Source organism: Melanotaenia boesemani, chromosome 6, assembly GCF_017639745.1.
Source record: "Melanotaenia boesemani isolate fMelBoe1 chromosome 6, fMelBoe1.pri, whole genome shotgun sequence".
NCBI classification, from domain to species: Eukaryota; Metazoa; Chordata; class Actinopteri; order Atheriniformes; family Melanotaeniidae; genus Melanotaenia; species Melanotaenia boesemani.
The window spans coordinates 410240-425822 of NC_055687.1; the positions used below are offsets into that span (position 1 = coordinate 410240).

Here is a 15583-nt window from a genome sequence, read left to right on the forward strand (position 1 = left end):
AGACTATAGGCAGAATCAAACGCATATATAACACCTACCCCTTTCAACAACGGAAGATGAATACATAATGCTAAATTTAGTTTTAAAAACATTTTACAAGAAAATAAGTAAACAATTTAAACTAAAGTCAATAACAGAACAGTTTCATTTACTATACATCTTTTTAAACCCTTTCAAGGAATGACAATTTTAAATATTTTTATGACCATCATTCCAGAGTTTTGGCCCGTAACAGAGACACGAGGACATATAATGTTAAGATTTTTCAAAGTTTAAATGATCTCTCACGTCAAATTTGTTTTCTCTCATTCTGAACCGCTTCAGGATATTGAAAGGTAATTGTTTGTTCTTAGCTAAGTACAAAATTTGGATTATTTTATAATCTAGTAATTCACCAAAACCTCTCCAGGGTGTACCTGCCCCTCACCTCTCACCTGCTAAATGCTGGGTTAGGCTTGCCTGCGACCTTTAACTGGACGAAGTGGTATAGATGAAGGATGGATGGAGCAGCAGGGAGACATCTAAAACCTGCAGGACCCTGGCCCAAAAGGTCTGGTGTTAGTTAAGTGTGTTAGTTTTCCATAGATCAGCAAGATCTCTAGGTTAGTTATCGGCAGATCACTGGAAACTTTGTGTTAGTGATTAACAGATCAGCAGGAACTCTGGTCAGGGTTAATAAAATATGGATCAGGTGTGATGTAGATCAGGTGTGATGTGGATGGGGAGGCAGTGGCTCAGGCAGTAGAGCAGGTCGTCCAGTGACGGGAAGGTTGGCGGTTCGATTCCCACTCCCACAGTCAACTGTCGTTGTGTTCTTGGGCAAGACACTTAACCCTCCTTGTCTCCAGTGTTGGCATCGCTAGGATGAATGTGTGGGTGAATGTTCGGTGATGGTCAGAGAGGCCGTAGGCGCGGACTGGCAGCCACGTTTCCGTCAGCTTGCCCCAGGACAGCTGTGGCTACACATAGCTTACCATCACCAGGTATGAGTGAGGAATGGACGAATAATGGATTCACAATGTAAAGTGCTTTGGGTGCCTTGAAAAGCGCTATATAAATCTAATCCATTATTATTATTATGTGGATCAGGTGTGATGAGGATCAGGTGTGAAGTGAATCAGTTGTAATGAGGATCAGGTGTGGTGTGAATCAGGTGTGAAGTGAATAAGTTGTAATGAGGATCAGGTGTGGTGTGAATCAGTTGTAATGAGGATCAGGTGTGTGAATCAGGTGTGATGTGGATCAGGTGTGATGAGGATCAGGTGTGATGTGGATCAGGTGTGATGAGGATCAGGTGTGAAGTGAATCAGTTGTAATGAGGATCAGGTGTGTGAATCAGGTGTGACGTGGATCAGGTGTGATGAGGATCAGGTGTGATGTGAATCAGGTGTGATGTGGATCAGGTGTGATGAGGATCAGGTGTGATGTGAATCAGTTGTGATGAGGATCAGGTGTGATGTGGATCAGGTGTGATGTGGATCAGATGTGATGTGGATCAGGTCTGATGTGAATCAAGTGTGATGTGAATCAGGTGTGATGTGGATCAGGTGTGAAGTGAATCAGTTGTGATGTGTTTCTTTATGGGGATCCTAAACTCTGGGAGTCAAGCCTGCTTGGTCTGCCCTCTGCAAACATGGCTTGACTGGCTCCTGGTGTAAATGGGTCCCCAAAAATGCCGTTTCCTCACAGCAGCGCCAAGCCAAAGACAGATATTAAGAGTTTGTGTGTGTGTGTGTGTGTGTGTGTGTGTGTGGATGGGTGAGGGGGGGGTTGGGGGGGGGGGGGGAGGTGTTTAATCTGTCACATAACTGGGTGTGTAAAGGGCTTATTGTTTTTGTTCTGTGATTTTCTTTTTTTTCATTTTAATATGCATTCATTTATACTATGTAAAGCACTTTGTGTTGCCTTTGCATGAAAAGCGCTTTATAAATAAAATTTGATATGATTTGATTTGATTTGATGTGAATCAGGTGTGATGAGGATCAGGTGTGATGTGAATCAGCTGTAATGAGGATCAGGTGTGATGTGGATCAGGTGTGATGTGGATCAGGTGTGATGAGGATCAGGTGTGATGTGAATCAGCTGTAATGAGGATCAGGTGTGATGTGGATCAGGTGTGATGTGAATCAGGTGTGATGTGGATCAGGTGTGATGAGGATCAGGTGTGATGTGAATCAGCTGTAATGAGGATCAGGTGTGATGAGGATCAGGTGTGATGTGGATCAGGTGTGATGTGGATCAGGTGTGATGAGGATCAGGTGTGATGTGAATCAGCTGTAATGAGGATCAGGTGTGATGTGGATCAGGTGTGATGTGAATCAGGTGTGATGTGGATCAGGTGTGATGAGGATCAGGTGTGATGTGAATCAGCTGTAATGAGGATCAGGTGTGATGTGAATCAGGTGTGATGTGAATTAGTTGTAATGAGGATCAGGTGTGATGTGAATTAGTTGTAATGAGGATCAGGTGTGATGTGAATCAGTTGTAATGAGGAGCAGATGTGAAGTGAATCAGTTGTAATGAGGATCAGGTGTGGTGTGAATCAGTTGTAATGAGGATCAGGTGTGATGTGGATCAGGTCTGATGTGAATCAAGTGTGATGTGAATCAGGTGTGATGTGGATCAGGTGTGAAGTGAATCAGTTGTGATGTGAATCAGGTGTGATGTGGATCAGGTGTGATGTGGATCAGATGTGATGTGGATCAGGTCTGATGTGAATCAAGTGTGATGTGAATCAGGTGTGATGTGGATCAGGTGTGAAGTGAATCAGTTGTGATGTGAATCAGGTGTGATGTGGATCAGGTGTGATGTGGATCAGGTCTGATGTGAATCAAGTGTGATGTGAATCAGGTGTGATGTGGATCAGGTGTGATGTGAATCAGGTGTGTTGCAGCAGGCAAGCAGATAAAACCTGCAGGACAGGTGTTGGTCCTGCAGCATATTGACCCTCCTCTACATTCAGGAATAAATTACCTGCAGTTTGAGTTTCGAACTGTTCTCTCTGGGTCCACATGGATCCCTGTTCCCATTAAAAACTCTTGGAGCAGTTTTGTTGAGAACATATTTATTAATCTGGATAACTGTCCATGTTCATCTTCTACATCATTCTATAAAGAAATCCTCCCGAGGAGAGGGACATAGTGTAGCTCAATTTACGATCAGATCTGTCACTAAATGTTGGTAGATAAAGGCAGAGGATGGAGGTTCGATTCCTAGGATATTATAATGCATCTTCTAAGCAGACCAGAAGGCAGGTTACTCATTACATCTAGAACTGACCTGAGACTTGACTTGAACTTGCAAAAGCAGCCTTCTTCAAGCCTCTCCTGTGTGGTCGCCACCTAGTGGTTCATGCTGTCATTGCCTCACCTGGATTATTTTAAACTTGAACCTAACCTGGTCTTAGCTGCTGTAACAGTTTTAACTGGGAGGCTGTAAAACCTGAACAGCAGACCACATGTCTCAAGGCTCAGAATAAAATACTTACAATCTGAAACCGAGTTGAACCAACTTAAAAAGTTTCTGTTGTCTGGACGACCTGTGTATTTATAAACGTACCCGGCTCAGAGTTTCTAAGTAAACACTTTTTGTTACTGTCAGGCAGGCACTAGGACCCTGATGTCACACCACAATTCTTGCTGCTTTGACTAGCTGCTGCCTCTGATTTGTGGATGTTAATGAAGTCTGCTGGAGGTGATGAGCCGCCTCATCTGTCTGCACAGAGCAGGTGAGTGTTGGCCAATCAGATGGCAGCTCTGTCGTAATAAGCAGCCAAACCTGTTAGACAGACAGAGAGAAAGAGAGGACGGGCGAGTCGCATAGAGGCAGAGTGAAGCGAGAGAGAAGAGGAAGACATTCAGACACAGCCAGCCGGTCCGAACACGCTGTGACATCACCGTGACATCATGAGCTTCCTTGCTGGACACACACGCAGGTACGCCGAGGACAGGTGAGTGGACCGAACGACACAGACCCACACAGTGAGTGTGTGTGTTTCCTGTTCCAGAGCAGACAGGAAGTTGGTGAATGTCAGAGCTGATGCTCGTTCTTCCCGTCAGTCAATAAATGTGTCACTGTGCTGCATTCAGTTTCTCTGGTCTGGTTCTGGTTCAGGCCGTAAAGTGGTTCAGTCTAGAACCAGGCCAGCCCGCGCCAGTCTGGTATCTCAGTGTTCTTCTTGCTTCCCAACTGATCAGTTTTTCTGGATCCAATCTAAAGTCTGAGCTGGGTTCAGGTTCAGGAACCTGACACCTGTCTCCAGGCCCAGGATCAGACCTGAAAACCAGATTCACTGGTTTTACTTTCACCTGTCTCTTGGAACTTCCTGGACTGTGTTCAGGGATCCCGGAACCTTATGAAGAACCTCGATCTGCTCCATTGAACATCTGCGAGGCAGAACCTGGATGTCCTACCTGAAGAACACCTGGACCCAGATCCTGGAGTCACAGAAACAAACCCAAGTTATCCTGATAGTCCTGGAATTTTCTTACAAATCCTGAAACATCTCTTGTAAGGACCTGGAGTCTCTTTAGGAAGGTTCCTGAAGCATTGCCTTGATGTCCTCTGGAATCCCTTAAACCTACTCAGATAGAAACACCTGAAAACAAAACACTGACTATTTCTGATGGAAGGTGGTTTTTCCAAGTTGGACCCCGAAGGCACCACAGTGGAAACATAAAGCCTCACCTGAAGACTACGCCCACTTTCTGCACCTCTGACTTGCACACACACAGGTGTGGTTACATGAAAAGGTGTGTCCATTCCATGACAAACAGAGGATCAACAGAGCCCCGCCCCTTCCTTACATGCTCAGGTAAGAGGTAAGTACAGGGAAGTGGTCTAGCAGGTCTGATCAGCCTGATGCTGAGCTGAGGAGTATCACTTGTCAACAGGTGAGCCCCTGACAGCATGTTTCTGTTAAACAGGAAGTCGTTTGAAGCGATAGTCTGGTTCCAGGGGGTGTGTGTTTTGGCAGGATTAACAGTGTTGTAGGGACATGGCCACCTGTCCCAGAAAGGAGGCTCAACTAGTCAGAAACTCAGGTTAATTTAGTTAACATGATGGTGATCAGGGATCAATAAAATGTTTGGCAGATGGAAGAAAAACAGCAGTAGAACTCAGGACCATGTTTAATAGTGAAAGTTAGAACATTTCCACATGAACAATGTGAAAACGCTCAAGGGACTGAACAGCTGTAGAACCAGAAGAAAACCACCAACCAGTGACACTAACCGGAGAAAAAGGCTTTAGGTTGCTAGGGAGCATAAAGACTGGACTCTGGAGCCATGGAAGAAGGTCATGTGGTCTGATGAGTCCAGATCTACCCTGTTCTAGAGAACAGCATGGATCCATCTTTCAGTGTTTGGTCCCTGCAGAACAACAAGGCTCCTTCCAAAGATTCCCTTCAGGCTGACTTTAAAACATGGATGGACCTAAACTTCTTAAAATTAAATGAGAATAAAATGGAGGTGATCTTGTTTGGTCGCCCTGCCCTGGTTCAGGTCCTTGCCAGTTTCCCTGGACCACTAGCAACTCACAGAGGACCCCATGCCAGGAATCTTAGCGTGGTTGTGGCTGGTGCTTTTAAGCTGGACAAACAGGTCAGTGCGTGGCGAACGTCAAGCCTTCTCTAAGAAAAAGAGACCTTAAAAAAGTCATCCATGCTTTTCTTTCCTCTCACTTAGACTAATGTAACTCCTTGTATGTGGGAATCAAACAGTCAGAGCTTCACCTCCTGTAGCTTGTTCAAACTGCAGCCGCCCATCTCCCTGCTGGGACAAAGAGACGTGAGCTCATAGCTCCTCTTCTCTCCACTGAAGAGGACTGATTTAAAGATTGTGTAGTCTGTTGTTAGGTGTGTAAAAGGGCCCCAGGCCCCATCTCACAGCTTCAGCCCTCCAGAGGGCTTCGTTCAGCCAGTCAGATGGTCTTGGAGGTTCCTCCATCTAACTTAAAAACTAGAGGAGACTGAGCCTTCTCTGTTGTGGCCCCCAGTCTGTGGAAGGCTTTGCTTTAACTGTGCGGTCTGCAAACAGTCGTGTTGGCCTTCGGCTGAGTCCAGGCCCCCTGTTGTGAGTTTTATGTTCTACCTTGGTGTGTTGTATTTTTTTAAAACATTGGCTGTATAGATGTGCTATAGAAATAAACTTGACATTGGCTCCTGTAGAACAACACGGGTCCATCTTTCACTGTGTTTGGCCCCTGCAGGGCGGCTCCTGAGGCTGTAGGTCCCCCTGACATCCAGGACATGGAGCTGAGGGAGGAATGGCAGGACGACGGCTTCCCCAGGTATGAACTATCCTTTCAGCTACTCACAGAATTACAAACTGATGCTGGGAAAACTGGACCAATCAGAAATGTTTAGCACTGTAAGCCCCGCCCCCACACTGTTCTGTAATATTAAGTTTCCCACCAGGGCTTTTCTTTGGGTGAGGGTGTGAACACAGAGGTCTTTGTGATGTGGACCCCTCAGAGAATCAGCTGAGGGGTCCGTTTGGTTCCTGAGAACAGAGGTCATTTCTGAGCCTCCAACACCTGAACTCTGAACTAATCAAACCAGAACCTTCCAGGTACCATGACGTGGCCTTGACAGCAGAAACCCTGATCCTGTTCTGTCTCTGTGGTTCAGACCACTTCCAGAGGAATGTGCAGGTCCAGAGGAGGCCGAGAGTCCAGCCGGAGGTGCCAGACCACCAGGTGAAAACATGCTTTATTTCTTGCTTTAACGGGGTCGAAACCCAGAAACATCAGAACCAAACGGAGAGAAGAGAGAAAAGATCTGATAAGGGGAAGATTTAATTGTTCTGTTTGGTTCTGAAAGGTTCTGATAGCTGTGATGGGTTCTGTTAGGGGTCTGATGGGTTCTGATGGTTCTGACGGGTTCTGATGGTTCTGACGGGTTCTGGTGGGATCTGAAGGGTTCTATGTTCTCATCATGTTTACTTCAGACTGAGTGAATGAATCAGTTTACAATAACACTCTTTTTGGACAGCAGCCTGTCAATCACAGTGAAGCCCTGCCTTCCAGAGCATAAAACAATGAAGTGCTTTAAATAAAAGGTGAAAATGACAGATCATCAGTGATGATTGATGACTGACTCAGGCTTTCCTCTTAGCCCCGCCCACCAACCTTGCCCTATCAGGTGCTGTTGAGGGCGGAGCTAAGAAGCGCCTGGTGGCCCCGTCTCTCAGCCTCACTCTGAGCCACTGCGATTCTCACGACCCCAACGATGGCTTCTCCGCTGCCGCTCTGTCAGGGAGCCCGGATGAGACGCCGTCACTCGACATTAACCTGGAAGCTCTGGAGACGCCCTCGGACAGCGAGACGGGAACGCTGCCGGACAGCATGCACGACCTGGAGTGGGAGGGTGAGACACGTTGGAAGGTATCCATACCTGCTCAGATACCTGTTTCCTCTGACCTCTGACCTCTCTGACAGATGACCTTCCTCGGATGGGAAAGGGAGGGGCTGTGGGCGTGGCCAGAAGTCCAGTAGAGCACTCTGAAGGTCTGATGGAGCTTGACCAGGTGGACAGTAGGGGGCACCGCTGGAGAAGGTTCTGCATCTCTGGGCATGAGTACCACGTCAACATGAGTGTCCTGGAGCCGTACCTACAGGTCCTATCTCATGGAGGTCAGCAGTCATGCTCACCTGAAACACACCTGTCTGAGCTTAGACATCAGGTGTGGTCCGAAAACCTTGATTCCTCTGTCTGTCATTGTTTGTCAGGTTACTATGGAGACGGGATGAATGCAATCATCCTGTTCACTTCTTCTTACCTGCCAGAGAACACGGTGGAAAACTATGAGTATGTCATGGACAACTTGTTCAGGTGAGGTTGGGTCTGCAGAAGGAAGCAGAGTCACCTGTAAGCATGACATGTGAGGTGGAGTCAGATCTGATGGCATACGTGGACTCAGGTGTAACCCTGCATATGTCACTTTGTTTACCTGCAGGTACATCGTCGGGACATTGGACCTGATGGTTTCAGAGAACTATATGTTGGTCTACCTGTGTGCTTTGGCTCCTAGAAATAAACTACCAGCCCTCAAATGGCTGCATCAGTGCTACACCTCCATCGACAGGAGGTATGATGGTTTCTCGAAAAAAATAATCTGTGTATTCAGCAGTTTAGGAACCTCTTACTAGACCACACCTCCTCACTGCCTCCTCAAAAAACCATTTGGCTGAATCTCATTCCCTCTGGTCCCCTGTGATTGGCTCCATCACTTAGTGTAGGTGGAGGACTGTGACTCGCCGCTTTGGGGGAAGGATGTTGGTGGGGAGTGCCTGGTGCTGCGGGTCTTTGGTGGTGGGCGGCTCTGTGTCTGGCCCTGTGGGGCGCTGTGTGTGTGTGTGTCGGTGGGCGTTGGCCCTTGGCCAGGTGGCCGGACTGTTCTGGGGTGGTTCTGGGCTCTGGTGCTCAGGGGTGGCCCCCTCTCTTGGGATGGAGGGGTCGGTTTGTGCCCGGGTTCTGGGCCTACCCGGTTGTGCTGCCACGGGGTGGGTTGGTGGATGCCCTGGTGTCTGGGTGCCCAGGGACAGGAGGGATGTAGGGGTATGAAGGGGGGCTTAGTGAGGCTTGGGGATCATAGGGGGAGATACTAGGGTATGGTTAGGGGTGAGACAGAGAGGTTTGCATGCATGTGTGTGTGCGTGTGTATATATGTGCCAGGATGAGAGGGAAATAGGTGTGTATGTGACAAAGGATCACATGCACCTGTGGGCGAGGCCTGGGTGGGTCGTGGATCTGGGCTCTCCCGCTATCCTCCTCCCCCTCCTCTCCTTCTAACCTAGGCATGTGGTGGGGTTGTGGCTTCTAGGATTAGTGGTGGCTCATTGGTTGCGGTGCTGTGTGTCCTGGTCATGGGGTACGGCTGCTCTTGGCCTGTCCGGCCCTGGGGGCCCTCCCAAGAAACAAGGGGTGCCTACTGCCGACACCAGCTCATCCTCTGGAGGGAAGTTTGCTTCCCTCTGGTCTTACATCCTCGGATCCCTCTCCTTCCCAGCGCTCTCTCTCACACATATATGGATTTGAGAGGCGTGCATGTGGTGTTTGGTGGAGTGTAGGGGCTTGGCTGCACCTCTCAGTTTTAATTACACTTAGACATCAAAACACAAGAAACACAACGCAAACAACTTCTGGGAAGCATGCCATGTAGTGCTGTTTCCTGGGTGCTTCCGGGAGTGGGTGGAGGGGGATGGTTGCCCCACAATCGGGATCCAGGCTGGCTGTGCTGATAGGGTGGCTGCTGGCCTTGAGGTGGTGCCCAGTCTACTGCATCTGGGTGGGGTGTGATGGGGGCTGGATTTTGGGCTCACTATCCTCTGGTCTGCCGAGGATGTCTCTCAAAGGGCATAGTGGAAGGGTTCAATTCTATTCTATTCTATTCTATTCTACAGTCATTTATCAGACGCTTTTATCCACAGCGACTTACATTTGAGAGGAAGAACAACACAAGCAAGAATTCAAACAAGATGGACGTCATAATTAAGTTGTAGTCAGACTGCTGGAGTCCAGGTGGACCAGGTGCTGTCATGTAGTGCTAGAGGCAGTGTGTATCTTTTTTTTATTATTTTGTAAGTCATTTTGTTTAAATACAAGATCACGATTTCATCGTACAACATCATCTCGGGTGTAAGTGCAGCAGCTTCTTCAGTACCTGGTTGAGCCAAAGAGCTGGACAAATCTTTCTACCTCATTCTGAGTAGAAGAGTAAAGCTAAGTGTGGAAATGCTCCTTAAACAACTGAGTCTTTAGCTTGCTTTTAAAAGTGGATAAGGACTCTGCGGATCGGACGGAGTTTGGTAGATGGTTCCACCACCGGGGAACAACAGAGGAGAAGAGTCTAGCTACTGATGTGGCGCCACCTTGTGGTGGGAGCACTAGGCGTCTTTCACTGGCAGAGCGTAACTGTGGAGAGGGAGTGTAGCTCTGGATTAAGGAGTGGAGGTAGACCGGAGCTGTTTGGGTTATTGTTTTGTAAGCCAGAAGCAGAGCTTTGAATCTGATGCGCTGCAACTGGAAGCCAGTGGAGAGCGATTAGCAGCGGAGTGACATGAGCTCTTTTGGGCTGGTTGAAGACCAGACGTGCTGCTGCGTTCTGGATCATCTGCAGAGGTTTAACTGAGCATGCAGGCAGGCCAGCCAGTAAGGAGTTGCAGTAGTCAATGCGTGAAATGACCAGAGCCTGGACCAGGAGCTGGGCCGTGTGTTCAGTCAGGTAGGGTCTGATCCTCCTGATGTTGTAGAGAGCAAATCGGCAAGATCGAGCAACCGAGGCAACATGGTCCTTAAAGGTCAGCTGGTTGTCTACCATGACACCAAGATTCCTGGTAGAAGATGTAGGCACAAGCGTGATGGAGTCAAGCTGCACGCTTATCTGTGGCGGTAAGGAAGGATTGGCTGGAAAGACAATGAGCTCTGTCTTTGACAGATTTAGCTGAAGGTGGCGATCCTTCATCCATGCGGAGATATCAGAAACATGCTGATATTGACATTGAGACGTTGTGTCGTCAGGTGGGAAAGAAAGGAAAAGCTGAGTGTCATCTGCATAGCAGTGGTAGGAGAAACCATGAGGGTTAACCTCTTGAACCCTAGGGTTTTTGGAGGTGTTGTTCGCCTGAACAGACCTACCCATATTAAATCAACAATTACTCTGTAATTTTCAGGTCAGTATACATAACCTTGCGCTCAATGGATAGGTAAGACCCTATGAAAGCTAGATCCAATGTCAGAAACATTGTGAATGTTCATATGCCTGTGCAAATTGTGATAAACCATAGGTAAAAATAAAAAAAATGATCCTCGCCTAATTGTTTTCTTTTTACTCAGATGAAAACATCATGATAGAAATCATTCTGTGCATAAAGATACCATTGCATGCATTCAGCAACTCCTTGACTACAACTGTACAAAGTTGCATGAGAATAGAACGAAGCTCATAGCTTTTATGCAGGTTTTAGTGTGGATAGTACCAGGTGGACTTTCCATTTGGCCACTTGGATACCCAAACTAAGCCAAATTGTGCTGTGTCTGTATTTCCTCCAGAGCTTCTAACACGGTGTATTTGGTTTTTTGTAATTTCTTGTACATGTTTAGGGCTTTTATCCTTCGTTCTAAATGGATAAAAAGTTATAATGAAGCAAAGAAATGAACGCTGTTCCATATTCGCTCCTTCTGGTGCGCCCACATGCGTAACTGCAGCAAAATGGCAATGACGCTCCTTTGTTTACGCAAGCATTCATACCTGACAGATAAAGTGTCGTTCAAGTGTAAGATATCGTTGGAAAGCTCGTGAGATGTAGAATTTAACCGAACTTTATTTACACTGCCAAGACCCACAACAAGACAAAATGGCTGTGAATGTTTGACCATTATGGATTACTACGAGAGGAGGTGATAATATGGGTTACTGCAGTTTTGACTGTAGGTAAAATGCTCTGCAGGATGTCAGAGGGAACAGGATCAAGAGGACAGGTCGTGGGTTTTGAGCTGACTAGAAGTTTAGAGACTTGGTCCTCATTTAGAGAGCGGAAGGAGCAGAGTGAGGCACCAGTAGCTGGTTTGGTAAGGCTGAGTTGGTCAGGCTCAGTGAATTGGTTACTGATGGTAGCGACCTTTTCAGTGAAGTAGGAAGCAAACATTTCTGCAGTCAGCACAGTGGGAGGCTGAGCAGGTGGTGGAGATAGAAGAGAGTTAAACACCATGAACATGTCATGTGTTGGGATCATTGCGGATCTTGTTCTGATAAAAGGTTTTCTTGGCCTCCTTTAGGCTGGATGTGAAAGTTTCAAGTTTTTGCTGCTACTCAGACAAGTCAGTGTGTTCTTTTGATTTGCACCACTTTCTTTCTTAGAACCTCGGTGAGTCATGGACTGGGAGGATTTTGAGTAGACTAAGTGTGAAAAGGAGTGTTTGTGGGTATGGAGTGACTGGGTGGATAGATGAGGGGTGGGGTTTGGAGTGGGTGGAGGAGGGAGGGTGGCTTGGGTTGGTGCTCCAGGATTGCTGCTGATGGCCCGGGTCTCTGGGCCGCCCTAGTCTGCCTCTAGCCTCCATAGAGGTGTGGCCTCATCTCTGATCCTCCTCATTCCTCATCCTCTGCATGCTGACTCAGCACTGAGGTGTCCAGTGTGTTTATCCACTAAGAGATGCTTTGGTTCAGGTGTGTGTGTTTCTGGTTCTTTGGTTGTTGTTGTGGTACATGTCGTTGTTGCTGTCTTGGTTATGTTTTAAGAACTCCTGATGATTGTCTGCTTAGTTTACCTGCTTCTATCTAGTGGATCTTTGTCTTTTTGTCCTTTTTACTTCTCTTCTTTTTTTCTGGCCCCTCTGGTCAGGTCCAGCAAGATTCCATAAATTCCATAAATCCAAATAAATAAGACAAAACAATATATTTAAATAAATATAGAAATAAAAGTCCTCTTGGTAGAGCAAATTTGTTCAGCACAACACAACAACTAAACCATCATTCTGCCGCCACCGTACTGGACGGGGGGGTGGGGGGGTGTTCTCAAACCAGCACAGCCCTGCTGGATGGAGCCATCACACATGGTCTTCTGACTGTTTAGACTAAGATTGACTTCAGCTGCTGTAAGCGTCATTATTTGTGTTAGAGTGCATCTTGTTTCCACGGTAACATTGGTGATGTTACTGCCCTGTTGTCAGGCTGAAGAAGGACCTGAAGGGGCTGCTGGTTGTCCATCCTGCCTGGTACATCAAAGCTCTCATCACCGTGGTCAAACCCTTCATCAGGTCTGCAACACACACTCGCACACTAACCACCTTTTTTGCTGCTGCCATGGCAACAGTTATGCAACTATCTGAAACTGTTGGGGTCATAGGCATTTACCTAAAACATACCTGCAAAAGGTTACGTATACTCTCAGCTACTTAACGGGTTCACATCTTTTTTTTTACCCTTTTTTTTCTTCCTGCTCTCGACGAAGGCAGACGCTTTTTCCTTCTCTCCTCCCCACTCTGTCCTGCTACTTGTCCTGTCACCTCTGAGCCTTTTTCTGCATTTCTGTTCTAAATCTGAACCATCCTGAACCATGGATCTGATCAGCTGGTCTCTCAATGCAATTGACCAAATTTATTTCAAACGCAAAAGCGGCGTAGGGGAGCCTGCTTGTCCTGTCGGAACGTTTGCGGCTGGATAGGTGATGGATTCCTTGGGGTGTGGAAGGTCATGTGTCTGTCCATTTGGATTCATGATAACTGGGTTTCTGCTGTTTGGAGCAGGCGGTTTCCTGGCATATCGCAAAATTCGGACACTGTCGGCAGCCACTGGCAAGCTGATTTCTGCGCCGGTGTGTGTCGAGCTGTGAACAATCAGACTATGGTGTTGTAGGAGCTTAATCATAAACTGAAGGCTATTCTAGCTCAGAATGACAAGCTGGCTGCGGTTCCAGAGCTTGTACGTGGGGTAGACACCAACTTAGAGAAGAAGTTGTCGGCTCGGCTGGATGGAAACTGACCCAGATTTGGATGATTAAGTAACCAGCGAGACCACTGAGAGACTTAAGGCAGGCAAAACATGCTCTAGCCTGGAAACAAAACAATGCTGTTCTCTTAATCCAGCTCCCTGAACTGGCCTTGGATGGCTGGTTATCAAGTTCTCCTGGAATGTTATGCAGTCTGATGCTGTGCCTCCTCCCATTCGGGCTGTGGACCCTGCCTGGATCATCTCCCAAGGTCACCTCATTCCTTCTGCCGGCAGAGAGTAGAGACTGGAGTGATGAACTGGAAGAGAGTTCACAGGCTTTACTTACACTTACTTACGCATACATGCACGCACACAAGCACGCACATTCACACACACACAATTACAGACACACCCTCCTCATGATTCACCGCTTCGTTGGAACCCAAACAGGGTTTGTACTGGAAAAACATTTTGTTGCACCTGCTGCAATGACAATAAAGTTTTATTCATTCATTCACTTTGCACGCAACATTCAGTCAACACATCAGCTAACAGATTTCACCAGGCACCTTTGACAACCAACCATTGATGCCCTTGTGTCGTGTTGACCATGTTTCTTACCTGTTTTACCTGCTTCCACAGTGAGAAGTTCAGCAGGAAGATCCGCTTCATCCACAGTCTTCAGCAGCTTTCACAGTTCCTGCCTACAGACAGACTGCAGATCCCAGACGCTATCCGCCAGTAAGACCCCCAAACACTGCTGAGATTTTACTTCTGACATGATTCTACTGCTAAGACTTCACTGAGATTCTGCTGTTGAATTTCTACTGCTGAGATTCCACTACTGGCATTCTACTCAGCTTAACACAACTCTGTGTTAGCTGCAATTCAAAATCCAAGTTAGCTTTATTGTCAATTTCTTTCACATGTAATCAGCTGTAACTCTGTTTAAATTCTGCTGGAACTCTAATTAATAATTAATAAATTAATAAATAATTCATATAGGCTGTAAGTGTGTGTTAACTCGGTAACACGACTAGAACTCAGCCAGAACTCGGTTCTGTATCAGCTGTACCTCAACTGTAACTCAGCTAGAAGTAGGTGGTGTTAGCTTGGTGGTAGCTGGTCGCTAACTGGTCGCTAACTTGGCTGTAACTCAATGTTAACTTGTCATTGACTTGGTGTTAACATGTAAGTTTGTTGTAACTCGGCAGATGTCACATGTCTCTGACTCTTTCGGTCCCCTGTAGGTTTGATGAGAAGTTGAACAGATGATAACCACTGAGTCTTCAGACTGGAGGGACCCCAGAGCTCGGAGATCATCGGGACCCTGTCAGCCTGCTGACCTTTGACCTGAGGCCTGTTTTGTTGGAGCTGCCTTTCTTTCTGACGGTTTAGCTGAACTGAACTGGTCCTGGAACAGTTTTCAGAATGGTTTTAACTGTATTTTAAATCTGCTGCAGAGGAGGATCATGACTTCTATCTCACCTCCGTGAGACCATGAGGACAGGTTCATGGGACAGCATCATCTGATGGTCTGGTTGGTCTGTCCAGTGAAAACAGGTTTCAGAGTTGGATCTCAACACATAAACTTTGTTCAGATTCAGTGTCACTTCATGAGAATGTCCATCAGAACAACAGATATCTGAGAATCTTCCGGTTTTCACTGCGGACGCCTGCTGCTCTGTGATTGAACTCATTCATTTAACTACCTAGTAAGTTTTTATCAGTAATAAGTTGAACATCTTGATGGTCACCTGACTGTTACCATAGTAACAAGCTAAAGTTGCTGCTCCAGGTGGGATGTTTTATTCTGGTTAACGGACGGTGATTTATATTCAGTTTGGGTTTCATGTCCACCTGTAGAGGGTGGGGCAGGTGTGGGGGAGGCTGCTGATTGGCTGCTGACACCAGCTCATCTTGCTGTAATAAAACTATTATTTAAACAACTTGTTTGTTTCCTACACAAACCGTCCTCCCATCATCCCTCAGAAAGCGCTCCATGTGTCCACCGCCGACCAGTAGAAATCTCAAGAGTAAAACCTCATGGTTTTACTGAAGCGGGTACCTGCAGGCATCCTGTCTTCCTGATTCAAGCGGATCAGATTACAGATCTGCATCAGAACTGGCAGAGGAGACTCCAGAGTGATGAG

The 15583-nt window shown here is 46.9% G+C and overlaps 1 protein-coding gene across 4 annotated transcripts; it reads left to right on the plus strand.

Moving 5' to 3' along the window:
• The first annotated feature begins 953 nt into the window (after positions 1-953).
• Positions 954-15373, plus strand: bnipl (BCL2 interacting protein like). Of its 4 annotated transcripts, XM_041987766.1 has the most exons (11): positions 958-983; positions 3601-3727; positions 6208-6288; positions 6629-6696; positions 7115-7366; positions 7438-7632; positions 7729-7831; positions 7956-8087; positions 12671-12757; positions 14073-14171; positions 14681-15373. In XM_041987766.1, the coding sequence occupies exons 2-11, from the start codon at positions 3672-3674 to the stop codon at positions 14703-14705; spliced, it is 1098 nt and encodes a 365-aa protein (XP_041843700.1). In that variant the 5' UTR covers positions 958-983; positions 3601-3671; the 3' UTR covers positions 14706-15373. The 4 variants fall into 4 exon arrangements, with proteins under 4 accessions (XP_041843704.1, XP_041843700.1, XP_041843702.1 ...); XM_041987770.1 differs by lacking the exon at positions 12671-12757 and having other exon boundaries at positions 954-983; XM_041987768.1 differs by lacking the exons at positions 958-983; positions 3601-3727 and adding an exon at positions 3784-3949.
• Positions 15374-15583: the final 210 nt, after the last annotated feature.